This window comes from Pterocles gutturalis, unplaced genomic scaffold (genome assembly GCF_000699245.1).
Source record: "Pterocles gutturalis isolate BGI_N339 unplaced genomic scaffold, ASM69924v1 scaffold39567, whole genome shotgun sequence".
In the NCBI taxonomy this organism is placed as follows: Eukaryota; Metazoa; Chordata; class Aves; order Pterocliformes; family Pteroclidae; genus Pterocles; species Pterocles gutturalis.
Window position 1 is genome coordinate 2,573 of NW_010114146.1, and position 27,793 is coordinate 30,365.

General features: G+C 43.8%; 1 protein-coding gene across 1 annotated transcript; it reads right to left on the reverse strand.

Annotated features, from left to right (window-relative positions):
• On the reverse strand, window positions 1–27,793 carry ARIH2 (ariadne RBR E3 ubiquitin protein ligase 2). Its single transcript, XM_010074746.1, has 14 exons — window positions 27,447–27,793; window positions 14,499–14,566; window positions 12,820–12,883; window positions 10,329–10,476; window positions 9,490–9,611; window positions 8,486–8,595; window positions 7,347–7,464; window positions 6,073–6,123; window positions 5,951–5,972; window positions 4,291–4,442; window positions 3,081–3,224; window positions 2,695–2,763; window positions 1,682–1,765; window positions 1–1,216 (listed from the first exon to the last, which is right to left on the reverse strand). Exons 1-14 carry the CDS (start codon window positions 27,693–27,695, stop codon window positions 1,145–1,147), a joined length of 1,473 nt encoding a protein of 490 aa, XP_010073048.1. The 5' UTR covers window positions 27,696–27,793; the 3' UTR covers window positions 1–1,144.

The following is a 27,793-nucleotide window of genomic DNA, read 5'->3' on the forward strand; positions in this document are numbered from 1 at the left end:
TAATTTTGCTAGTTAATTTTCTGCCTGGCTTGGTGCAGTGTCTGCACAAGCAGAGTGCCTGTCCGCACTGCCAACACGTGCCAGGGAGTGTGTTGTACATAATCTTTCCTCCTCATAACATAGTGGTGTTTAGTCTCACCTTGATGAAAGGAATCAAAGTTTCTCAGCCATGATACCCAGCAGGCACAAATAATCTTTACCAGGCTGCATGGCACTGTTATAACATGGATTGTTTTCACTCTGCAAAAGCCCCAAGCCTCGATTAACAACTGTATGCTACTATTCCCTCATCACTCACTCTGGCAATACAACACCCTCCCCACAAAAACAAGTAAAGCAAAAATCTACATGGAAGACCTAAAATTCATCAAATGCAGAATCTGACTTGACTCAAGGCATATCCCCCAGTATTAACCTGGTCTCTCCCCTACAATTCCTCTGTTTGCTTTTGTTTGTGTAGCGGGATTTTGCACAGCTGATTTACAAGAAGAGATGTCACATGGAATCATACTAAATCATGGCCACTGCTGGTACTGTCAGGTCAGACACAGCAGCAGCCATGCTTAACACCAGACACTCTCCTCGTGCAATGCCAATGCTACAATGCCCTGGTTAAAGGAGCATTGGGAAATATAGCCGAGATATTTTGCAACCTCCTTCAGTGCCTAGGAGGATTTTTGGGTCAGAGGAAGGGAGAGGGGGAAAAGCCCATTAAATTTACAAGCAGATTAAGGAAAAACACTCCACTGCCAATTTATTTTTAAAAAGGGTTGTGTGTTATTCTAAGGTTTGTCTGCATAATTGTACAACCGTTGAAAATTACATAAATTGTAATAATCTAACACTATTAACAGCCATTCAGAGAAAAACTCCCTCCCCTTCTGAAACCATCAAGGGCAGGAGGGAAATGTCCCAGGAAATATGCCAATCTGAACTCTGGCCTCTAGCTTGGCAGAAACAGAAACAGAAAGATAAGAGAACAAACTGGACTAAGATGTGGTGTTTGCATGTGTCTGACTTGCAAGGGGAGGGGTGGCTTTGTCCTTGGCCGTGTTCTCCCAGAGGCAGTGCCTGCTTATCCCGGTGAAGCTGCCATCACTTCACTCGCTGCTCTCACCCCTGCACTTTGTCACTTCCTCCTGTCTTATGTGTCATGGAAGTCTTTCAGCAGGGTCCTCCGTCTCTGCTCTGCTATGTGCATCTGATTCTCTAAGTCCTGGTAAAACAGAAGGTAGAAACTGTTAGCATGAACTCCCCAGAGAAGAGCTCATTTTCTTTAGGGAGAGGCTGAGCTCCAGCCTGAGAAGCACCAGCCTTCACATTTCCCGCGCACTCTGGATCACAAGATCGCAGATCCTTCTCCTTCTGCCGTGGGCTCCCTCTGCAGTTACCTGGCTCCTGCTCTAAAAAACTACACACTTGAGGAATCTGCTCTTCACCAGAGGGCTACATGCAGCTTCCTCCAGAGCTTTGCTGGTCCTGTTTCAGTTTGCAGGACTTGCTGCAGCCCTCCCTCCCCTCCCATAAGGCAGTGAGCACTCCACTTCTCCAACATCTGCTGGCTAAAGGTGAGCTCCTGGATCTACCAGAACCCCCACTTGACCACCTTAGCGCTCCTGCAGAAGCGTTAAGCCCAATAAACAAAATCTGGCCAGCAGGCTTAAGCAAGCAGAACACTCACCCCTCTGTCATAGCTGTCTGCTCGTTCCACCTTCCATGAGAGATTTTCAATTTCAGCTTCCAGCTGCGCCTGCTGGTACTCAAACTGCAAAGAGCAAAACTAGTTTAGTGGAGCAGTTTCATACCACACACTACGCTTGAGGAGCAGACAATTGTGTTCTGCTGACAGCTGTGCTGGCAGAGCAGGTTTGTGCCTCCTCCTTATCCACCTGCAGCTAGACAGCATCACCCCTTCTAGGAGTTTCCTGTGTAAACACTCCCCAACCTGCATCACTCAAAATCAACCCAGTCAGCCTAAAAACACTGTAAGTGACAAGTAGTATCTCCTAACTCATCTTATTTTGCCATAAACAGGTCACGAAATGCTTTCACGAGCAGCTCTGCAGGCAGAGCAAAGGGACTGTTAACACTGCTGGCAGCAGGAACTTGTTCCACTGGCACAGTCAGATCCAGAAGAGGACATCTGTCCACAGCCTCAGAGAGCACATAGGATGCTACTGGGAGAGATCGGACAACAGGTTTTACTGGACCACTAAGTCAAAGAAACAACCTCTTCAGTGAATTCACGGCTATTTTTGGACATGCCCAGCCCATGGGATGCACCAAGCCAGCAAAGAACTTTTAGCAGGAATAAAAAAGCAAAGCTACACCCTGATTGAAGGCTGGAAAAGCTATCTTCTAGCAGCTCTTCACATGAAATATGGCCCACAGCACTGTAATAAGTCTTACCAAGGAACAAAGGCACACTTCCAGCCTCAAAACATTCTGGATAAATTGCTTGTTAGTGAAAGTGCAGTGAAGTGCCCTGGGAAAATAATGTCATGTATCAGAGGACTGAGCTGCTGGTCAACTCAAAGTGAAGAGGAAAGGTGCAAAATCACCTATTATCTGTCCTGTCCTTACCTCAAACTCAGGACTAATATTTCAGACACTGCCAAGCTCTGGAATTCAGCCCAGCATGCCGCCAGCTACACCCCAAAAGGCTATCAGCAAAAAAGGAGCAAAACATCTTACCAGTTTCTTTCTGGGACCAGACTCCATGTAGTAGGCATATGGATATGTGTACTGCAGGGTGTAACGACACTGTTGCAGAGTACGAGGAAGAGAGAAAAGAAGAAGAGTCTCAGACTTGAAAGTCAGCACAGTCACACCACCACTACAGGCTAAGGAGGCACCTTCCCACAAGGACAATGTGGAACTTCCTACACCTTCCTTGGAACAAGTTGTGCAGTTGAAGTATAACTTCACTTCCAGATGATTTTTGGCTAGTTCACGTCCTGGACCAGAGGCACTGTCCCACACACCCACAATCCCTAAATTCCCTTCCTCACTTGGTGCTGTGAATTTAGCATTCTGGTGTGTATTCTCTTATCTGTGCCAAACAAGACACAACTACCCACCTTTGCAAGTAGTTTTGCAGCATTTTGTAGGTATTGCCAGTCTATCCATGTTCCCAAGTTGTTCATAACTCTTTCTTGGATTTTCTCCTGGATTCGTTGGTATGTCTGTGCCTCCAGCTGTAGGCTTTTATTGTGATTCTCCCACTGCAAGGGGTGGGAAGACAGGGGAAAAAAAACCAAAAAACAGCATGAGACCAGAGTACTGCTGCTGTAAAAGCACAAGCTCTAGCAAGCAGAAATTGAAGTGGGGTGGGAGTCCAGCAAGGCAAGATATGCTGTGGGAAAGAACAGCACGGCAGCACCTCCAGGAGCAAGTAGCGGAGGTTGTATACGACCGACCGACAGCAGCAAAGAGCAGGGAGCAAACCCAGCTCCCCAGAGCGGGGATGGAATGCCCTCTGGTTGCACAATGACCCTGTGTCTAACAAGATGGAAAGTAATGGTGATTACCCTACTTACAGGATTTCTATAGAAAGATCAAGAGTTTAAATTAACATTTAACAGGGGCTCAGTGAACTCCAACATCCATGTGGACATTGTAGACATGGCCATTTCCCAAAGTCTGTTGGTGTGGAGAGCCAGGAATGAACGCATCTATTTTACCACAGGACTTGGCTCATGGTGTGAGGAATAAACTCATTTTAATGGGGAAACTGAAATGCAGCAGCACTGAACCTCTTCCACATTCTTTTCTAGAGATGCTGCTCTGTATGGCCAGGTGCATCGAGCCTGGTGTGTGGACAGAGATGCTCTGACTGCAACCTTAAAAAACATGAATACATGAAATTTTAGGAAAACTTTGCTACAGCCAATGGAGCTTTGACCATGGCAGAGCTTATTTAGTCTTTGTCTCTATAAAGACATACTGCAAGGAACTGAAGTTCCTTGATCCTGGAAGAAGATAATTGCAACAACATCTACTGCAGCAGCACTCAACCTGCAGGAAAACAGTACGGTGGCACACAGGTAATATTGATTTTCTCTAGCACAGGGAAGTACAGGAGCTAATATGATTTGCTTTGGGTACAACGTTACTCGTTTGGATGGGACTCGCAGGACAGGATTTTGAGTGAAAACCAAGAGGGCCTGAAAATTCCGCACAGATTCTCTTTGGGCAGTTTCTTGCACGGAGATTGCTAGCAATGACCTTTGCACCAGGCAGGGAGCATTAAAAGGCTACAGCAGCTCTGGCCAAGGAGATGTCTCCTACCCTCTCAAAATAGAACAAGTACTTCTTAAGGGCCTCCCTGGCCTGTGCTTGCTGACTCTGGTTTACAATATCAGGATTCTCTTTGTACCGACTGCATTCGTAGTACTCGCTGCCGTGAGTCTTCCAGTCTCCCAGACACATCCAGCAGAAGTCTGCAGAAAACAGCGAAAAACCCACTGTGATGCACAGAAAAAAAAACCTGAGAAAGGAAAGCTTCAGGAGACACAGCCCATCTGTTTTCAGACATTTCTGCTAAGCCAAGAAACACATATACTTTATATCATCTTGCATAACAGAACACAATAGTGAGCTGAAAATACCAGCCTGTCTCGAAGATTTTCATTGTACATCCTCTCATGTGACTATGGAAAGTAAATCCTGAAGTGCTGCATCTGTACACCGAGACAGAGCTGTACCTGGGCCCTGCACAGGCTGTCACTCTAGATTAAAGAAGAGGCGGGCTGCAGTCTTATTTGTGAGTTGCATCCTCCCCACCACTGGCATACTGCCCCACGCAGACTTCTGGCTGAATAAAATATGAACAATGAAATGCAAAAGCAAACCCAACTCATGCAAAAGAAAGTCTGCTCTCAGTTCTCTCGAGGAGGGAACTACCCAGGTAACGTCAGATATCAGTGCTTCATGACCCTTCAAGTTAGGAGCCACTGAATTGGGAAGAAAGCAGAGGAAACAGAGCAAGAGCAAAACCTGTGTGATAGTTTCCTGATTTCAGAGAGGGGCTGTAAGCGTTTTACTGGGCAGGAAAAAAAGATGGAGACTATGTTGCTACAATAGGAATCACTTTTGTGTCACTCATAAGAGACTGAAATTTTGATTCCCAGAGTTCATCAGCCTTCTCAAGTGCTAGCCACCATGGTACCTCGGCATTTGCCTGCTCACCCTTGTCACAGAGCTCCATCAAAGCACGTCCAGTGCTGCTGAGGAACCCAAAGCAAAGGAAATGAGAGAGGACAGTAATCTTAATCATCTTCCAAATGAGATTCTGATATTATAATATTTCCTAGTGGTACACTTAACTTGGAGGAATGAATACAAACTGTCTTCTCCAAGACAACAGAAATTAATTCTGCCATGAACAGGTAAGTGTAAGAACAGGCTGTCGTTTTGTACTACCAAAGGACAATCACCAAAGATACTCAGGCTGCCAATTGCACAGGGGTGCACTGAGAAGTCCAACAGATAACATTACACAGAACAATTCACAGCTCCTGCAGTTTCATCTGGGTTGAAGCTCATTATTTCCATCACTAAGGAGAAGAAGTAGATGGCTCAGTTCTGCCAGTATTTCAGCTGATGACAAATACAATTACATGGAAAGCATTTAATACTCTCCTCTGAGATAGATTCCACCGTTGATATTATAACAGAGATGGAGACTGCTCTATATAATGGACATGTCAGGGAGAGGGAGACAAGCCAGCACTAAATCAGAACCCAGCTGAGATCACAGCGAAAAAAAAAAAAAAAACCCAAAACCTATCACACACAAGCCTGTCATTAATATCCTGTTCACCTTCTTCTAGTGTGAAAAAAATATCTCAGTCAATGTTCACAAATTGTCTTCCTACCACAAAAAAAGAGAAGAGAACATCACCACTAACAAACACTGCAGAGAAAACGGTTTCCAGATCCTACTTACCATGCTTGCATTTGGAGCATTGCTGAAAAAGAAGAGATGGGAGGCACTAGTTAATGGAAATTGTGGAAACAAAAATTCTGCTTAGAACAAGGACGGGCTGACATGTTCAGGGAATTGCTCACCATGTGATTGCAGCCTCCATTCTTTTCAATACAGATATTGCACTTGGGACACTGGGGAAACAGAAGCATTTGTTAGATCCAGCACTGTCTCTAGCAGCCTTCTGGAGAATGACAAAACTTGCGTGATTATTCCCCTCCTGCTTATTTTTTTCTAAATATGCATATATGAAATATTAACCTATATACATACTGCCTCCCACCAATTCCTGACAGCTCCATTTAAAAAGGAGGCAAAAAGGCAAAGCCAGAAAAGTTACACTGCAGCACTGGACTCCTTGCTCAAGGAAACAAATTCGCTGTAGTTACTCCCTGTAAAACTGAAAGTCTCACTGAGTTACCATTTAGCAGTTGCTCAGGCACAGGGACATAACTACTTCACATAAGACAGCAGCTTCCACAACTACTTAGACTACAAGATAATCTGCACTATATCCTGCCTTCATCAGCCACTAACAGACGACAGCCTAACTAGCAGTGGAGAATCTGGCTGGCCACAGTGAGCTGCACGCTTTTTGCTCCACTGATGCCCTGGAGTGTCAAGTTCAGTTACATTTTTTGGGTTGCATAGGTACAAAGGAAGAAGTGAGTTTTGCTGCTTTGTATAAATTTTAATGGCAAGCAAAATCTATGTCAGGACAATGCTCAACATGACAGAACCTTATTTCTACAAAAGAGCACAGCAGAAACAATGCCATCACACGGTGATACCTTCTCCAGAGAAAGAAGGGAATTTCAGATCTCTAGTCTATTTAAATACCCACTTCCCTAACACAACTGAAGCTTGACACAATTGTCATTGGCCACGGTAGAACTAATGCCAGCTAAAAACTGTTTTGAAGTCAGGCCACAAAATCCCCAGAAGATATTAAAAGTTCCAATCTGCAGACAGCTAGAGGATAAAGGCTGCATAGCTATAACTTGTAAAGACAATTGGTTCTGACTCTGCACTTAACACAATCTTCACATTTTAAATCCACCTCCACTGATCATTTCAAAGTAGCCACAATTCTTTTTCCCATAGGAGGGCAGCACACCTGGCTGCCAAAGACATTCACAACAAGTCTGGAATAAGGACCACCAGGTCCTTACAACTGGAGGTAAACTGGAGTTCCCGCACAGAGCATCCCCCAGACATTCAGTTGTGTTGTATCACAGTCCCTACGGAGCTGGGAGAATTTGCAGCTTGCAAAAAAGCAGCACACAATGCTACGTATGTATCTTGCTTCCCAGGCAGGACTAGGGACAAAAAAAACCATGCAGGTGCTTGTCCTTACATCTTTAGTGTGAGCACTGATGTAGTTGGCTGTTTCGGAGTCATCTGCACACTTGGTGAGCCATTTCCGAATGGTAGCACAGTCTGTGGGTGCGTGGTACATCTGCCGACACTTAAAGCTTAATGGGGGGGGGAAACAAAACAAAACAAGACAAGACATATTGATTTCCAGGCAAGTGACTCAAGAAGTGAAGTTTTCCTCATGACCTAAATCTGGGAGGCCAAGCGAGGGTAAAGGATACAAATGCATTTGTGTATTACTGGAGTGCAAAGACCAAGGCTGCACTCCAATAAACCCCCACCCTCTTGAGCAGAAGCCAGAGTCAGGATGAGAGTGAACTGAGACCTTCTGTGAGAAATCATGTGTCTGAGGGCTGACACATCTCTCCCTAGAGTCCACCTATGTCTGCTCTAACGTGGCTGCAGAGGCCTGGGGCATTCCAGTGGCTTTACCAGCAGCCTGACTCCAGTGGTAGACATCAGGCACCTGCATTAGCCTGACCCTTACCAGCCATCTGCATGGAGATACCAGCAAGCTGGGTCTCTAAACAGGTTGTATTGTGCTCCAGACATTCCCAACAGCAGTGATTCTGGAGACCCAGGAGCAGAAGACACTTCAGCAGCCCCATAAGCTATCTTTTCTCTCTGGTCTCATACACACTTGAAGTCAGACAAGGAACATTAGCATTCCTATTCATCAGAAATGTATTCTCGCATGAGCCTCAAAACACACCAGACACTCTGCGAGTCAAATACTTGCACTAAACTTAAAAACCCAATAGTGGTGAGGCCTCCACATCCATTACCAGAATCTCTACCAGTCACTGTGTCTGTACGAAAATTTATAACCTAGGCAAAATATGAGAACAGTAGATTTGTAACCCCTTCATTACTCTAGCCCTGCATTGCCTGGTTGTCAAAACACCCAACTCACAGGGAGTTTGGGGAGCAAGGGGACGGCTGACCACCTGCAGAAGTCAGACCCCAAGTGTCCAATTACTCAAGCTAACTCAAGTTACAAACAGCTCTAGCAAAGCATTTGAGATGCTTCTACACACTGAACCTGTTGGCAAGCAAATGGAGTGGCTCTGAGGACAGCATACACTTTCCCCGTGATCTTTAACCTTCTCTGTTTCTTACCAGAAGACCTCATTGCAACGATTGCACTGCACTCGCCGGGCTTTTGGCTCTTGTACCTGTATGACCATAGGGCAATCTGCACCAGGACACAGCTGCAGCTGGTAATGGCTCTGTGAACACACCAACGTGGTAACATCAGCAGTGGCTGCAGAAGAGCATTATCCAAGTTTAACCACTCCTATCCTCCAAAATATAAGAGTCAGTTATTTCTTGTTGAAAAAGAGTGAAAACTGTCACCAGATCTTGGCTAACAGAGCAGACAAACCTCTCCCACATTAAGAAAGGGTGTGTTAGTTACTCACCGCTTCTCTACAGGGAATTCAAGTGGAGGGTCACAGACCAAGTAAGCACAGCAGCACAACCATAAGACCCCACCAAGACACCGAACAAACAACTTTACTCCATTTGAGCTCTTTCCCCATCCTCTCCTTATGTCCCAGAACGTATTCAGCTGCTCTCCTGTGGTGTCTGTTCCCTCCCAAAGGATCTCTTATTGAAGAGCACTGACACCACTCTTTCATACCGCTTCACTGCTTCTTCAGTGTTCCCAGATACTGGAATACTTCCTGCACATTTAACCTTAACAATTGCTGCTTTAATTTCAAAAAACCTCACATAAAATGTTATTGAGCAAGCCAATTCTGTTGGGCTACACTAAGATGAGGGACTTATTTTTTCAGAACCTAAAATATCTATCCAAGAGAAAAAATGACTTTAAAACTCAGATTGAAGTTTGAAGTTCTCAGCTGCAACACTCTGAGAATTCTGCTTCAGGAAAAGAGCCAAGCACCAGCCAAGGAGTTACCGGGTGACCTTACAGCAGAATTTACTTTGGCAACCTGCTAGAGCATTTTGTCAGTGAGGCTGTCCTACAGGAACAGCCACATCATGTTTATCACGGACAGTTTCGCTGCAGTTACTGCGTTTCTAATCAAAGATGCAAGACACTTCAAACAAAATTTCTGCAAGTCATTGGTGAATTGACCCAGAATGTTTTAAAATACCTCCACATAGTCCCTGAAGAGGTAGCGCCTGTATTTATCTTTCAGCTCTTCACTAGGCAGCAATGGAAACACAAAGTCTTCTGGCGTCCGAAGTAGACAGTCCTGAGCCATGCAGGAGACCCCTGAGAAGAAAAAGCAACATTTTAGCACAGTGCAACTTATACTAGGGAGTGAATGCACAGAGAGCATTCCACACAGTTTCCTAGGTGCCATCTGTTGTTGTGGCAAGAGGGACACAACTGTGAAACAAATCTATCTGGGCTGCTGAAAAGCTGAAGCCCAACTGTCTTCATTGAAAGATGACAGGGACATGTGCATCCAGGACCAGTAAGTGCTCCAACCAGTATTCCCAAGGTCAGATACTTAGAGTAGAAAATTGCATGTTCCTGCATTGCCAGCATGAAGGACAGGCTAGGAAGAGCCCAGAGCAACTCTGGCAACTCCTGGCTTCTACCCGACACAAAGGGAACAGATGTTTGCATCCACAAGCTCTCCAGGGGTAGTGCAACAATACATCATGAGATGCAAACTCAAAATGCAGCAGATTTGCAGTTTTTAACTTGTTACAGTCACATTCCTGAGACCACAAGAGGAAAAAAGCAGCAAATGGATCTATGGGCTTACATGTTTTCCAGGTAGGAGTAGTGCCTTCCTGGTGGTACGCCAGCACTAACCAGGGATTCAGGTAAGACCACTAGTTCAAGTCAAGTTTGTCACAGATACTCATTCCATGCTCCATTTTCTCATCACTGAGACGTTTTGGACCAATTCAGCCAGTCATCTTCAGAATGGCCAACATGGCAAATACAGACCCAGAACCATGTCCGCCTTGAACTCACCGACTCCGACACCATCCTTGACGAGCACTGTACAATGCTGCTCCCAACAGCTGCGGCAGAACTGGTGCTGACAAGCCAGAGAGAGCAAGTTCTCCTTCCGGACAAACTGCATGCACACCGCGCAGTGATGGGAGGAATGTACCATTGCCTGGGAGAGACACAAACCAGCATCACAGTGAAAGCATCTCAGCTCTCCCAGAGGATTCGCCCCTCATCCACAGGCACCTGCACCACCTTTGCTGTGACAATAGTCTCGGGCGAGCTCCAAGCCCAAACAGGTTCCTAAGCAGCTGGCGTGTTGGGGTGCTGCACTGCCCCACCAGTCCTTCTCACGAACCTCTTCAATCCCACGGAGCACAACAGATTGACAGTCACTGAACAGCTCCTGCCTCTGATCTAGTGCTATCCAGAACTCGCCTTTCCTTTTCTGGTTATTACTCTTGCCTTGTTTGAAAAATGAGGAAATACATCTTTGTGTTAGTCCTTCCCTGAATTTAACTATATTCTTCGTTAGCTGGGTCAGACTGTCACTGTTCCGCAGGCCCTGGAGAGCAGCTGTAGCTGGAAGCAGGCTAAGCAGTGCCCTTCTGCTGGACAATGATTCTGGGTAAGGGCGAAGACAACTGAAGGTGCAGCGTGTAGAGTGTTTATACAGAGAAGGAACTCACAGACCATCATCTCACATCTCTCATCTTCTGCCTTTGCTACATTTGACAAAGCAGACATCATCCCTCCAGCCAAAAAGGATTAGAGAGTTTGTTTCAAGTCAGGCATAATTCTGCTATTGCTTCACCAAACCACTGGGAAGCAGTCCGGATCTCCCCTTGGTTAGCGCAGAACTAATCCCAGACAATAGATCTAGCCTCTTGAACGCATCTCAGCTCACCCTCGGGACCTGGAGAACCAGGTCTAGCACGGCATCATCAAAGGCAAGGCTCTGCAAAGCTGTTAGCAGGAGTTTATGTTCCTATTTCTCCCTTCACAGAGAAGTCATACAATCACTTTTCATCTACTTAACCCTTTGCTGCTCTTTGAGAAGCTGGTGGGAGACAGCCGCCAGCTTCCACGCCTAGCGCTGCGTGCCAGAGACAGAGGAGCAGCAGCATGATATGCAGCCACATGACCAGAGCGGGTTTTATAGCATGACCGCATGAAAACGAAAATAATGCGACTTTGTTCTAAGAGGCCTCACTTATGGACCAGGACAAGATTCAACGAGTCTGCAAACTGTGTTGATTCCCTACATCTACTGCTCAACTTGAACAGCAAACGTGTTGCCTCAAACCTCTGCCAGCTGTCCCTCTGAGCTCACTGCTGTAACTTTTCCCTGTAGGTCAGTTGCTTTACAGACATTCAGTACGAGCACCTGCCCCCCAAATATCGTCATTCTGCATTAGGAGTCAAAGCACAGAGCAACTCGACCCAGCACATACAAAAAGCCTGTAATGAATTGCCTATCAATCCAAGTGTGCCAAGACTCAAACTAACATTTTAACTGCAATATCTTTCCTCCCAAAATGAAATCACCATTGCAGTGAAGAGTACCTGAGTGACAGCTGATACAAAATTCAGACAAATCTCAAAATACATGGAATAATTTGCAGGTATGTCAAATAACAGATATTTTTTTCTGGACTCTAGGCAGACACATTTATTTGAAGCTCATGAAGCTTACTCCCGTCAGCTGTTTGAGCATTTTCCCTCTCTGCCAGTTACAAGTCAGCTCAGATGCCAAATCAGGCTTTTCAAATCTCCCTTCCCCCAACCCAAAGAGCGTTTCACAGATGTAATGCTTTATCACTCAAAATCTGACACATGGCAGCGTGTTCCTGGGTAACTGTGGATTGTATCAGGACACCACCTGTGAATGAAACCTGTAAAGGTGCTACAGGAAGTTTCTATTTAAAGAAGGGGTGGGGGGAGTATCTAAAGACCTGTGTAGCCCTGGCTGCAAAACACAAGCTGTTGGTTCAGGTATCACTACTGACTGGCTCAGCATCAACACCGCTGGGAGATTTGGCTTAAGCATCCCCGAGCACAGCAGTGCAGCAAAAAGTCATCTCGGGGCTGAGGGGGAATCTCTGTTCCAGCCACAGACAAGCTCTGTTCACTCTGTGCAGCCAGAGCTTCCCTTGAGTGTCTTTTACAGAGAGCGCAGAATTGGAAGAGGTAGCCAAGCCCATGCACTCTGCTCCTTCCATTGTGTACCATCACTCATGGGGGGGGAAAAAAAAAAAAGTTTAATTTTCTTGAGGCAAGTAATTCTTGAACGCTACCTGCAAGTCAATAGCAAAGCTGCTGTTTAAATGTTAGACACCTCCTGAATGCATTCTCATTTAAAAAAATAAACCCAGCACTGAGTTAGGGTGTTGGATCTGAGCTTGCAAGGGGTTAATACGGGACAGACTACGCCATTAGTAATGCAATCCTCTGATGAGGTGGGTCAGAGGTGTCTGCCAGGGGAACAGACCAAAATAGTTAGCATACTTACATGTTTGGATGAGGTGGGCTGAACTCGTGCTTCTACTAGCAACTGGGCAGCATTAGACTTGTGCCTGAAAAGGCAATTGAAGAATGATCAAATCAATTTCTGAATACATTTTGCTTTGTTAAATTGATCCTTCTTGTCAGAATAAGTAATAGGCTCTGTGCAAATGGTAGGGTGGGGTTCAACAAGGAAAGTGGAAGTGTGTCCTGTGTGAGGCTCCTTCACACAGCAAGCTGAACTCTCATCAGCAAAACTTTGAGAGTTTCTTCAAAATCTGAAACAGGAACAATACTTCTCCCAGTAATGGATTAACATTTCCTTCATATTCCTTCATGAATATTTTTCTGCAACTCTCTCACCCTGAAAAATTATTTTGAAGCTAAGATTTTCTACCCACACTCCTAGAAAAGTCCTAAGCCGCTGCCCATAACAACACACTCCAACGAGGCTCCTCTCTGTCTCCTGTTCCTTTGTAAAACCAAGCTGTCCTGGTTCGGTCTCATTTTGACTCCAGTCTATTACCTAGTTAAGTGTTTACTCTGTGACAGATTATCACCCTTTAGGAATATGAAGCTGTCTATCAGCAGCCTTAGAATTAAATAAATCCTCCCTCCCCACTAGCACTTTTGAGTTCCATTTGATAATGTCATTTCATACCAAGACAGAAGTTTGAGGACCAGATCAACTGAAGAACAACTTGCAAAGTCACAGCTCTAGAAGCAAACCTCTCCCCAAACTTCCTCTTGTTTAAATCTCCTTAGTTAACCTGCAGAATCACCCTGAGCCGCTATGCAGGAATCTCACCCTCCACATTCCCCAGAGAAAAGCTTCCACAGGATGCCTGGTAACCAATGAGCCAGTTAACAAAGATGCTGCAACAACATCCATATCCATAAGCAAGATGCATGTCCCATATGTTCTCTGGATGAAGTTGCTGGCTACAGGGCCAAAAATGGCATGGCAGCATGAGTCAGACTGATGTGCTCTCTATTTTCAGACAATGTTCAGTTCTGAGCCAGTATTTTCTGGAGGGGCTGCCAGACAGCAGTGCCTCCTGACACACTTCCCGTATATGTTTGGGCAGCGTCCGAACCCTCCTTTTGAACCAGCTGGAGGACTTTGTTACAGTGACATTGACCAAGAAACAAAGGGGCTGCACTGCTCAGTTCTCTCACACCATCTTCTCCTGCTCTCCAAATGTTATTCAGCTTGGAAAAAACATCACTTGTGTTCAGGAGGAATAAAAGCTTCAATGTAAATGTACTACTAAAGAATAGCTCAGTATAGGTTCAGTACTCCTTCATGATTTATTGCTCCTATGTTCAAAACAGAACATATGTTATCTTTGTATTTGTTAAAATAAATAAATATAGATGCAGCACTCTCAATCTGTTATCTCAAAGTTTAAGCTAAATGCATCTACAAAGTTCCCAGCGTGACGATAATTCCTCAGACTGAAAGACATTCACCGCCACTACCCTCTCCCTGTTTACAAATCCCTTACAGGCAATGCAGCCTCAACAAAACAGTGTTTTTCCTCTGCTCCCCGGAACGGACTGTGTGGCCTGCTTTCAGGTTCAGAAATGCTTGTCAAAAAGACACTTACGGACCACTCTGAGCATTCTTGCAAAGCAAGGGGGGAAAGCGCTGAATACAGAAGAGATAAGACTATTTACACTTACCTTTCCAAAATCTCAGAGATTTGCCAGTGGAAACTAACTAATACTAGCTTTGCAACAGCATGTGATACCTAGGTGGAAAATAAAAGAAAAAAAAAAGGTCAAATTAGGCATATTTTGAGGTCACACCTCTGCTTAGGACTATGATCTTATAAAACTAATAAATTGTACAAATTCTGTACAATAGATCAGTGATACTCAATTCCCATTAAACTACTAGACATAATTTTCACAGCCAATGCATCTCCAACATACAGGTTGGAATGAAGCCTGGATGTACCCAAACCAACTCATGTACCAAGTCACAACAGCACAGAGAGGAAGGAATCAAGAATTCACGGGATTAGCTTAACTGCTCAGGGAAGCCCCACATCCAGTCCTGACAGTGAGGGGCCCAGACCAGACTGGGATCGCGGTCCTTGCTAAGTGTGCAAAGTAGGAACCGCAGGGTAGACAGGTACCACTCACTGAGCTAGAGAAGCAGCAGCAAGCTGCAAACACAGACATGCTGTGACAGCAAAGGGTAGGGGAAAAAAAACCAAAACATTCTGCCAAGCCTTTACTGTAGAGAAGAAAATTATATGCTGGACAGGAATAGGAAGATGGAAAGCTACTGTGACAGGGCTATTTCCATGCAGAGGTGCTTGCATTACGTGGACTCCTGGCAAGCACCAGCACAGCCCGTGCTAGCCCAAGCACCCTCTAGAATGCTGCAACACGACATTTAAAGTCATGTTACAACAGTACAAGCAAACAAGTTCTCTTTTGCGTCTATGTATTCATTTATTTCAGAAGACAGAAGGGTCTGCAAGCACAAAAAGGCTTGTACCCACCAAGACCAAAGACATCTGCTGAGCTGCTGGACCTTCAGCCTGCCTCTCGACCCCTTCATGCCTTTATCAGGCCCACGGAGCTCAAGTAAAGCAGGTCTCCTGCAAACAAGACAGCTTTCCCAGAGGAATTCAGAAGACTCATGACCCCTGTCTCCTCACTCCTTGGTGTGCTGGGAAGCACCTGGGCAAGCCCAGTGCACTCAGACACCCGCTGACATTAAATACTCTATCTCCCCCACTCCGAGACAAGCTATCCCCAGAGCAGCTGTCTCTCTCTACTACACATGGAGAAAACAACTCCTTCCAGCCTAGTTGCAGGAAGAACTTTTTTTCTAGAGAAGCTGTCAGTCCCAATGCTGAAAAGCCATAAGCCTTCTTGGATCCTGCCACAGATGAAATCACAGGATCTGATGTACTGGTCATACAGATACACAGCAACCCCAACACAACCCTGGAAGGAAAAACAAGCAATAGTTCCTCCTACAAAACAGACAGGCTCTGCACACCTAGGGGCAGCACGTTCATTACTCCTGTAAATCCACCCCGCTGAAGAGGTGCGGTTTCACAACACAACACAACTGACCTATTCCTGCCACATGATACCGCCCCGGTCCTGCAGTGGCATTTGTGAGCGCCGGACAGCTGGTTCAGCGAGCTAAACCAGTGCAGCACCAATATACCATGCAGCTGGGGTTTTTAATTGGCTCTTATCCACCCCTACTTTCCGATTTCCCCACTTCACTGGCCATTAAGAAATTCCAGTAATAAAAGAGTAATTTTCAATTCAATTCATGAGCTCATGCTGTGTTAGATCTGGTATGTCACCTTCCTCGACTTTACCAGTGACGTGACCCTCAGAAAACAAAGGCTGCCCAGGCAGCGCTGCTCTCCCTCCCAGCACAGAAGCCTGCGATTAGATGGAGCGTGGCACAGGGCTGCTGCTGACAACACGCAGTCTGCTCCAGTCTGTACAGATGAAGTGCCACTGCCAGCCTTGGATGGGTTGTTATCTTAAGCCCCCAGCCTGGTAGACCCAGACAGACACCTCTGACTTGCTTGTACAAGGAAGACATCTGCATTTCATGTCTGTAAACAAGCATCAGGAACGCGGTCACTACAAGACTGGCTTCCTGCAAGTGCAAACCACATGCTAATGAATCATTTTCTAACAGCAATAAAATTATTTCTCAGTAGCAGTAAGGAAGAACTAACTAACATCCTGACAAAAAAACCCAAACCACCAGACTTAAACAGGAAGTGCATCTGTAACATATGAAAATGAATATTTTTCAGTTGGATTTTCAGAGCCTGAGGTGTAGCATCCGTTGAGCATCACGACTCCAGGAACTCCATGAAGTTTCTTGTTCCCAGAGGAAGAATCAGGTACATTCAAGAGTGAAGATGTATAGAAAGAGAAATACAAACAGTAGCATATACATTTCTGAAATCTAACAAACTGTGCTAACAGAATCAAATGCTTTTGAGTCAAATTATTTGTCAGACAAAATGTGGAACTAATGCTCCAGAAAGATGCCAGATTAACAGAGCTAGAAGAATGATAAAGCTTCTGTGAGCATTCCTATTTTGCTCCCACTGCAAGCACCGCCTGGATCAGCTGCAGTGCTAATTTTATTCCTTTCATCATAAAAGGACCCAAGAAGAAAACATTTTAAATTCATAAAGCCGAGTTCATGACATGAGTCCACTTTCATAAAAGCCCTGAAGCAGAAAAGTTTTTGATACTACCTGATTGGAATGCATGTGATCTGGCAAAAAAAGAAGTCCCAGAGTCAGGCAGTTGCAGCAATGCACCCACAGTCTGCTTGGCATGGAAGTACTAGTGCTGACACATTGAAGATAGATAACATTCAAACTGTAAGAAAAAGCAATGGGAGAGGAGCAGACAACTGATGAGGCTGGGGCCATGCCTGCTGACCACGTTACAGGCTACATCCTGCTCACCAACAGGAGGGCTGGTAATTCAGAAGGCAAACGTGAATACCATCAAGGGTCAACACTGCTGGAGAGATTCAAGAAAACAAGCATGAGAAGAAAAACAAGAGTTTAACAAAAGCCTGCTTCTATTGATCAGCAGCGCTCCCCAGCCTCTTCAATGACCGTACATTCACAATGAGTGAATGATTGTATCAAGTCAGCCAGTTCTTCCACAATAACACCCCAGAATAATGGAAGTATTTCTTTGCAAGCAGGAGCCAAAACATGCTGAGCATAGAAAAATACCACTGCAATCAGAAGTTTGGTCCATATGTACATAATTCAATACTCTACACTACGGGAGAAGCAACGTCTAGAAGCTGATACTGCTGGCTGAACTGTTCTGTTAGAAGACATCGATGTCCCCTCCGTACGCAGCCACTGCAGCCTCGCAGCTTAGGAAATCCGCCTTGGTTGCTGTTCAGGCACACTGTCCAACACAGCATTTCCTGGACAGCCAGAAGTTTCACACAATGAAAGATCCAGAACTTAAAAAACATTTCAGAAAGAGTTACAATTCAGTCCCCTATCAATCACCAGGTGCCACAAGAACCTCAGTTTATCCAGGAACAATAATGCTTCATCTCAGACAAAACAAATAAAAAAAGATGCCTTTGATAAATCATCAGCTTTGTTTAAACTTTCCTATTCTCGTTTCAGAATACTAAGACTCAAAAAAGACAGGGAGATAGCCCACTCGGTGTCTTGCTGGCAGCAGGTCATTTCAGTAAAATACTTCTACAGACCACAGTGCAGAAGGGAATGCACACTCTATATGCTGCACTTCTATTTTAGTTTTTGTCTGCAACTGATGAACTGTTACAATGCTTCTACATAGCTTGACTTCTCCAGAACTCTTCTAGCTGGGATTAAATTTATTAAAGTTTAGAAGATGAAAGCTGAACGCAGTAGTCATGCTAAAAAATGTCATTTTTTTCCCCCCTCATTCTCATTTCCCAATTTTCTCACCATCAGCTTAAAAATTTAAGATCAAAGATCAGCTCAGTCCAAATCTGAACTTGGAAACCTGCTGACTGAAGAGGAGACTTCTCTGTTCACGATGGGGTGGCAAAGCTGAAGAGAGAGGATCTCACCCAATCTGCAATTTCCAGCTTCACTTTAAAACAGGAATTTGGTCACCTCAGAAGCCTCTTCCAAACCTCCATGAGCTTAACTCCGACGTACCACGGGTAGAAGGCTGCTGACTGCCAGAAATGGGCACCAAGCGCTAATGTTTATCACTGCACTGGAAAAGGGGCGCAGTGTTTATGCACACAGGAAGGGTGCCAAGAGGAAGCTGCTCTGCATAAGAGAAAGTACTCTAAAAGAATTTTTTTTAAAGTCTGAAAAATTTACACAGTGCTGGAGAAAATTTGATTCTGAAAGTAGAACAAAGTAGTAATGCCATCGCAGTGAACAGACATCTATTCAGTTTCTGGAACGCAGCACAGTTTGGTTTTTTTCTTTTTTCTTATTATTTCTATCTCCATTTATCTCCTGGATTCTTTACTCCCCAAGATAAGCAAAATTCTCACACTTCTGAAGTGAGAGAGTCTGGCACTATCTAGGACAAGACAATATCAAAACAATCTGCAAAGTAGCTCTGCAGGTACCTTGCTGGGTTTGGAGAGCTCTAAGACAACTACGTCTCAACCTGCTTCCCCAGATAAGCTGCTGTTTGAAGAGCTGAAGTTTCATCTCTCTACAGCAGAAAATCTTTTCAACCATGCCACTTTGACAGCTGCTAATTCAGACAGAAATGTTTCCTAAAAGCTAAAAAACCATCGTCTTTTGTAGAGCTTATACTCTACAGCAATTGCTCATGCATATTTATGTCCTATGCATATCTCATGAGTTCATTTCACTTTTCTCCAAGAGATGGCCTATTTTTCAGAGGTGTGTTTCAATCCTCACTTTTGCAGAGAGATGGTATCAGAAATTTAAAACAAGAATCATCACATGATTCTCAAAGAGATCCAATTCAGAATGAGTTGGAGATATCATGATCTGGTTGGAGCTGACATCCCATGGCTTTGCACCAAGCTGACAATTCACGTTAGATCAGGGTTGCACTGAAATATCTGTCCGAGATGAACACAAACCTGGCAGAAAGAAACGCAGCTTCCATTTCTTGTGTTTTCCCCAATCAAAGGTTTTTGCACAAATAGATTTGAGCAAACAGGATTAATCTTGAGAAGCATTTCTTTTAATCCATGAATAGTTTTTGTTAATTCTACAAGGAAAAGATGAACTTGAAGATATTAGTTTGTAGCATCAAAACTTCTAAAACATTCTTACATTTTGTACAACAGTAAAAACACAGAGCAAGAGCCTCTGAAACTGCTGCTGTTGGTGAGCAAGGATGGGCAAACCAGAGACTGAATTGAGTCTCCAGCAGAGAACGGTAACACCTTAGCAAGAAACTATACTTTGTATTGAATAATTTTACTGAAGAAAAGAATACCTTCAGACACACTTTATTTAGGGATACTGAGGTAAAGAAAGTGACCCACAAATGGAAAAAATACTATTTTACACTAATTTCTGTTATGGAAAGTAGATCTGACGCCTTCCATGCCCCACTGGAAAAACTAACTGCCCTCATTTTACTGGAGGATTTCTCAGAAAACTGCAGAAGAATTAGGAATTAAAAAGAAATAAAAGGGCAACCAAAAAGCTTTTTTTCAGACTACATTTTCGCCTTTGCTTTCTACCCCTCTTTTAAGCAGACTTCCAATATGCAATCCTGGTAGAAAACTCATGAGGCTGCAGGGGTTTGAGCCGTGATTAACATCACCTGCCATAAACACCCCGAGTGTTCAAAGTCTCGTGGCAAAGTCCTCCCTATCTGTGACAGGTTTCTGACCATGAGAAGGCTGTTTTCGAAACTGAACTCAAATTAATTTCACTTATCAGAAAAAAAAAAAGAGAGACAAATTTACCACAAAATCAGATACCCTGCTTTCTCTCTGAGCTCAGTCAAGCTTCAAAAAAATGTGAGAAAAAGCCCTTCATCTTCAGGTTTCACTCACAGCATTGCTTACAATTTGTCTGACGTTTCAGCTCCTCTCCTGGTTACAGAGTGCAGGCTGCACCAGGGAAAGAAATGCAATTTAGAGTCTGTAGCTGCAGTCTCAATACCACGGAAAGGTCTTGACAAATAGCACTACACAAGCTGTGTTTCATCCCAGGGCTTTAATCTGCACCCTGCCACTCACCCTCTGGCATGCCGCGACCTGGGATCAGTCTGCAAGATCAGAAGCATATTTAGGAGGCAGAGCACAGTTTGGGAATGACAAATACTGCCGGTGTTATACACACATGGTCTGTGAAGCTCTTAGAGCACAGCCTAGTTGGTTGCATACTGAAGAAAGGGGATCTCCGGTTAAATTCTAACTCCTTCTCCACACTTACACATTGCTTTAATCCATCCGCTCTCCTACACAGGACAGCAACAATTTCAGCTGCAGCTGCCAACAAACAGGATCAGTAGGACTCAGCTAGGAAATCTCAACATACGTATTTCTCAAGCTGTTAGGCTATTCTTCCTGAGGAGATTCAGAGATACATTAAAAAAAAAAAAAGACTTAAGCAAGATGGTATGCCAGAAGGCATTATTACAAAATAGCGATGAGATTCCTTCTTTGAAAGATTTAGAGCACAAGAAATGCAGCAAGAAAGCTGTAAGGCAGCACACGGATATAAGATTGGCATGAGACTCCCCAGCTGTACTCACTGGAGTTATTCTTTCCAACGTCACGTAGTGTCTGAGAGCATCAATGCCCAGCGCACGCTGCACTGCGTTCCCCGTGTGCTGCCAAAACCCCAGCAACACGCCCCCCTGCTGCACCCTGCCCAGGGGCTTTCCCAGCAACACACAGGAGAAGCGGACAATCCTTTCTGGTCGACATAAAGGAGGACACGGAGGAGGTACAGGGAGGAAGCAAGGGGCAGGTAATAACCTGAATCCAGAGGATTGGGACCAGTGGCTCAGGACCCAGGGCAGCCAACTGAAGCTGGAAAGCACGGGTGTGTGCACGCAGCAGCACGCACATGCAGAGCGCAGGGCGTAGGAAACTTTGCGGTGAGCAATCCCTGCTCGTTCCCAAACAACATAGTTCTGTACTTGACAATCACAGCTTGTAAGGGCATTTTTCTTTTGTTATAGAAAGATGAAGCGGAGGAACATCGGCTTTGTAGAACAGTGTTTCACAGTACACAACACGGTTTCTGCTGCGCCAACAGGCATGGCACACAAATTTGGCAATGCGCTTCAGCTGTTTCATGCCATTCCTGTGATCATATTGTCCAGCTGTAAGCTTGCAACATGAAACAGTTACTGAAAGATTGTTTCGGTGTTTTTAATGACTTGTGCCTTGCCTCTACCTCCCACCAAGATCATACTCATCAACAGCTGTGAACATTTTTTTTTTTGCTCACAGCAGAATCACACTGGCTGTAAGATACACTTAAGGCGTGAATCACAAAGAAACGTGTGGGCTATAATCACCCTCCACATGTGTGGCTCATTTTTCCAATCAAGTTGAGAATTTTGGCAGTCCTGGGCAATAAGGAACAAAACTAATTTCTCTCCTCAAATGACTTAATGACACTGTCACAAGGTTGCAAGGTCTGGGCTCTCTCTTATCTTGCTGACCAGAAGTCTACGAAAACTTACTATGCTTTAAAAAAAAAGAGACCTTTCTGAGCCAAAATAAAACACCCTGAAGACAAGTTACAGACATATTCCTGTCCTCTTGATGTTTAACATACTATTAGAATACAGGCATTGTGAATCTGGTAGGCAACAACACCACTTTCCTACAGCAGAACCTCCAGGATCTTTCTGTTTGGGAACAAAAAATAGGCAAAGGACAAAGGAATGTCTCAACCGCATGTGCTCCTAACGGCTACAACTTCAGACTGCGTGCCCCACATAATGTTGGCTTGATATTAAAACACAGAACACAGTACAGATATAAACCTGCATGTCCTGACTAATCTAGGGTTCACAGGTACTGTGAAATAGTTTTATCATCGCCAAACAGCACCACAGGGGTTCTGGGGAGAAGTTAAATTTGCCTATCAGGGTCTACCACTTATAATAAATGAATCTTAAATATTTACTGTTTACTAATATATACTAATGTTTACTGACGTTGGTTCTTATGGACACTAACTTTCAACACAAAATTTTCAAACTGGTCTTCTGTACGTGCATTTTAATATTTCAAGGGGCTTTAAAACCTCTCCTATACTTGAGCTACCCAGGTACAGCGAGTCTTTGATGACTGACTGCCATTTGATGTTGCATATAAGTTTCACAAAGTCATTACGGCATCAAAAAGCGTGACTATGCAACCCTGCAGGTTTGTTCAGCTAGGCACGCCACACCACATACTGGGCTGCGGTTTGCACGGAGGCACACACGCCAGTGTCTTGACATTTGGCTCTTTACGGACTTTTTGTGATCACGTTGAGCAGGCATTCTGCAAGTGCCAACTCCTTTGGGTAGAGCTGCTCGTACAGGCTGCCAATCTCCGCGCACATGACTCTGGAACTGCTAAAGATGGTATTTGAAAAGGAGCGCTGCCAGCACTCACCAAGCAGCTCTACAAACTAACTGGTCTGTGTCAGCGCAATTTGAGTGTGTGGAACAGTTTCCGAGGGCTGTGTTTCTATGAGCAGATACCAATTTGGTCGCATTAAAAGACGTGACATCAATACGGTGAGGAAGAATACATGAAAAATCGGTTTATCTCTGAAAGATCGGTAGTGATAACATGGATTGATAGATTCAGAACTAAGTCACGACATCAAATACTTTTTGCATCTACCAGGTTTTATACTTCAAGGGACTGGGCTAAAAAAACCCAAAAAACAGACCACAAACTGTTATTTCAAAGAGCAAGGAAAGTAAGCTTTCTGTTGTTTGGTAAATATTAGCAGATTACTCACATTAGCAAACTCAAAATTATAAGTTCTTCACTATTACAATTCCTTTGGTTTTAGTGGGAAGACTGCACCAGTCTCAACTGCCTCTAAAACAACACGACTGTCTTTCCTTGTTCCCCTGGATGCACAGAAATATCTTACCTTCCTCCTGACTGACAATCAGCTTCTAAAAAGACCTAAAGTCAAGGTAACATTTTTTCATAAATTGTAATTACAGTTGTTTTATATGGTGGTTTATTTCACCAGTTAAAAAGAAAAAAAACACTAAAAACTAGAAAGATCTGTCCCATCACTGAAACTGAGAAATTACTGCCAGTTATTTGGAACCTCACAGATATTCCAGACTTGTGTGGAGACCCTCAGCAGAGCCAGGAAGCGTCATTGACAAACAAAACCAATATGACATCATCACACACTTAATGGCTGAGCAGTGACAGGATTGTTTGTACAACTGCTGAGTATCGTACTGCTTGTGTGCATGTACTGATCCAGGGCTCACAATCACTCAGTGACGACTGACAAGAGTTATCTCGAAAACAAACTTATTCCTATACAATTTTAATTCATTATTTTTGAAAGATATATCATTTTATAATTAGATCTGTTTTTTAAAAAGAACTGTTGTAAATTCCTTTGCTGGTCTGCAGGCAATCCACGCCACTCTGCTTTCAAGAGTACTGTCCTTAACAAGTGTTGACAAGAAGCGACCTTCTGGGGAATTAAAAGTGACCTGCTTCAACTCACAGGCATCTTGGTCAGAGAATCACAGTTTTGGACAACAGTAGTTTGAGATTTTCTTCTGGCATATTTCAACAGAGACAGCCTGTCCTAATTTTAGTTGGGATATTAACTGAACCCTCCACAAACAGACCTCCAGATTAACCAACGAGCAAACACTTCCTCTTCTTTTTCTTGGAAAGCAAGGATCTACTCACAGTTCTTACTAAAACCAAAACGAGGAGAAACTTTCAAAGTACCACCTACAAAGTCCCTCTAGCTTCCATATGGCTCTGGGATAACTCCCACTGCAGTCACAGGCCTGCCACACAGCACAGTATCTACTGCTACCTTCTTTGTACAAATGTTTCTATTCAGAATTCCCCACCTGACAAGAAGCAAGTCAGAAGAATTCAAGGTAAAAGTTTCCAATGACAGTAAGAGTTACAAGGGCATACATCTACCTACATGCTGGGTTTCATGCTTTCGACTGACTTCAAGATTTTAACTGATTTTTTGTCTCTAACTGGGGTAGATAAAAACCAACCATTCTGTTGAAGACCGTCTCTTTCAATGTTGCATTCAATCATTTAAACACATGCAGGGTGCTCACACCTGACCTGAAGTTAGCCAGCCAACGCCAAGTTTGGCCAGTCTGTTTTGTTTACGTAGGAGTGAGAACAAGATCAGCTGTAACTCAGGAGGAATTAAAAACAGCAGCCAAGAGGGTTTTCAAGGAAGATTACCCCTTACCTTGACACTTTAAAGAAAATAGGAATTCAACAGTCAGCCTGAAACAGCCAAACAAAACAGCTTAAAAAGCAAACGTTAAGGGGGGTTAATAAGCATAGCAAAGGAAATACTATTTACCTAGATCGTTATTAGCTAATAACAGTACAGATTGCAAGCATAAGGATGTAAAGCTCTGAATACCTGTTTTGTGTTTTAAAAGGGTATAGAGGTGTCACAGAAAAAACACGCCCAATACTCGCCCCCCCCCCGTGAATTTAACCTTCAGAAAGTGAATCACCTAATGACGACATACAGTGGCAGAACATTCAAACATGGCTTTGAGCCCATTTATTGCATCCATTTTTCCTTTGCTTTAGGGAACTGTATTAGGATATTAATTTCTTGTGATAGCCAATTGCTCAGACACCATGCCAGGCATTGCCTTAATCACACCTCCTGAAGACAGTCTTCAATTTACCTCAATCTTTCCCTGTCAGGGGCAAGCACTCTGCCTTAAATAGGAGCTAATGCTGAAAAGCACCACCTAACCACTAGCTATCACAGGGAAAGGAGGTGAAATCAACAACGTGAACCAGTGTGCTCCAAAAGAACGATCACCATTATCCAAAAAACCCAAGACATTATGAAAGGTAGTTTCCAATGGGAAAAAAAAATATATGTTTTTAGAGCTCAAGAAAATTAGAGGAAAGAAGTTAACATAGTTCTTACAAAAGTCTGTCCCTGTTTATTCATTAAGTCAATGGAAAATAATGACACCAAATAGTTCAACATGTTCTATTCAATTTTCTTCTTCGCTGTGCTTGTTAATTCAACACAAATTCTTTCCACTCCCATTTGTCTCAGAAAACTAACAAAATGACAAGTTTCCTTGAGGGAAGAGAGGGGAAGGAAGAAACAGAGTTGCTGAAATATTGTAAGAAAGGATGCCAGGAAACAAAAAGCACATGCTGCAGATACACAACAAATTCCCAAGAAAAGTGCCACCGTTGCGAGCAACAGAGAGTTAATGTGGCACTTCAAGAGCTAAAGACATAGCATGTGGCTTACAAGATCACAGTTTTTCAGGTTTCTACCCAGATTTATTTTTATCTTCTCATGCACAAACCAAAATGTGTAGTACTTCATTTTTAATCAAATACTCCGGCACATTCCTGATACAAAAGGAATATAAAATGTTCTCTCTTTGGGTCATACCTGGGGCCAGATTTGAACTAGCAGGTTGGTATTATCTGCTCAACCATAATATTTGCTCAATGAGACCTTCAGAATTCTTAGAAAATTTATTTTAACTTTGGAAGCCTGATTTTAAGGACTAAAAGTATTGCTTTTGCTAATTTAATCCAAGAGAACACTACGGCAGGGGTCACCTTTTTGAAGGCAAACAGCAAGGAGCAGAAAAGCTGTGCTAAATCTTGACTTAATCGCTAAGAATCAAGAGCAACGGGCAGCTGGATCAAAAGTGCTGACCAGCTACTCTCACTCATTCTTTTCTTTTGCCTCCCTTTTCTGATGACCTGTAGGGAACAGCAGGCACACAGAGCTTGAACTGCCCATTTTGAAGAAATCAGACATATGAGTTTGACAGTCAAGAAAGAGTAAAACTTCATTTTCTGAGGTGGAGAGCGCTGGGAACAAGCACAATAGATGGCAAAATCAGCTAGAGATGCAGCAAAAAGTACGCACGCACTTCAGAGCCTATTGTTTACAGGCTTTACAACCCTCAGGCTTTATGGCTACACTTTCTATAGGACACTGATGTGCAAACTAGGGTCAAGAGATCCCTCTGATTTTTTTTTTAAATTAGGTTCAATTCAGACTAAATGAATAGGAATCAAAACCTATCCAACATGGGTTTATACGCTGCGGTCACTTGTCCTGCTTTCAAGGGCTGTTCCAGAGAAGAACAAGCACTGGGAGACCCGTTACAAAGTAGATGCATTGGTAATTTCAACCCAGCACCAACATTAGAGTTTAGAAAACTCTGCTCTCCTCTGACCTGCACCGGGACCGAAGCACACTGACAAGGCAGAGAGGGAACCTCCTCTTATTACTAGTCTGCACTGCAGTAATCAGTTGCACAAAAAGAAACAAAACTTCCAGAAGTCTTACTGAGCATAATACCATGGAGCTGGAGTGTGATGAATTAGTCACTACAAGAGCTGGCAAGTTCATTGTACTTTAATTGCTGTCACTGCAACAGCAGGGTTCATACCTAGCACGACAGCTGATCTGTCTTTTTGAAAGTCTATGATTATTCTCTCAGAATCAACAAAGAAAGGTGGTTTTGTTAGAATTACAGAGTTTTAGCATGTCTTCCTATCTGTCAGTTATTTTCTCAAACACAGGGGTACCAGTCTGCACCATTTATGATTTGGTTTGTTTCTTTTCTATATATCCTCTTTGCATTGTGTTAATGCAAAGAGTTATAACTCAGGAATTTTGGTCGTGAAGCTCAGCTCTGTAAAAAAAAAACAAATTATAAGAATCAACATTCAGTAAGGAAGATTTTCCAGGCCCAGAACCAGTATGCAACAATTGTAAACCTTGGAGACAGTTTTGAACCAGGGCCCTTCAACAATGTTCCTCCAACCCCCCACAGTAGTAATATCGCCACAGCTTTTATTTCACCTGCTCAGCACTTGCCTGTTCAATCACAGACTTATTTTACACCTGTGTTAATGCAGAAACCTTTCCTCACCTTTAACGTGGCAGCCAAGCTGGCCATGTGTTCATTCAGAGTGCTCTCCGACTCCTTGTAAGTCAGGCAGGTGAACTGATATTCCTCTGGATCAAAGGCATCGGCTCCCTGCTGCTCCACGTCGTTAGCTACCCCATCATAATAATCCTCAATATCCCCAGGATCCTCATCCTCTTCCTCCTCCTCGCAATTAGGGTCATAATCCTCTTCATTGCTGTCAGAGCCCTGGCTGTTCATGTCCACGGACATCTTAATGCCCTGTCAAACTGCAGGCCAGGAAAGCAATTGCAGCGTCTTTTTCTCCTCCAAACTTTATCGTTCTTTCGATTTCATCTGAGCTCTGTCTC

Bases quoted from the DNA above. Each gene is read 5' to 3' on its own strand.
- ARIH2 (XM_010074746.1), bottom strand. From the start codon at position 27,695: ATGTCCGTGGACATGAACAGCCAGGGCTCTGACAGCAATGAAGAGGAT. The intron at 12,884-14,498 runs GTAAGTGTAAAT...TTGCCTTTTCAG, and splicing joins ATCTCTGAGATTTTGGAAAG to GCACAAGTCTAATGCTGCCC. The intron at 10,477-12,819 runs GTAAGTATGCTA...TGTCTCTCCCAG, and splicing joins AGCCCACCTCATCCAAACAT to GCAATGGTACATTCCTCCCA.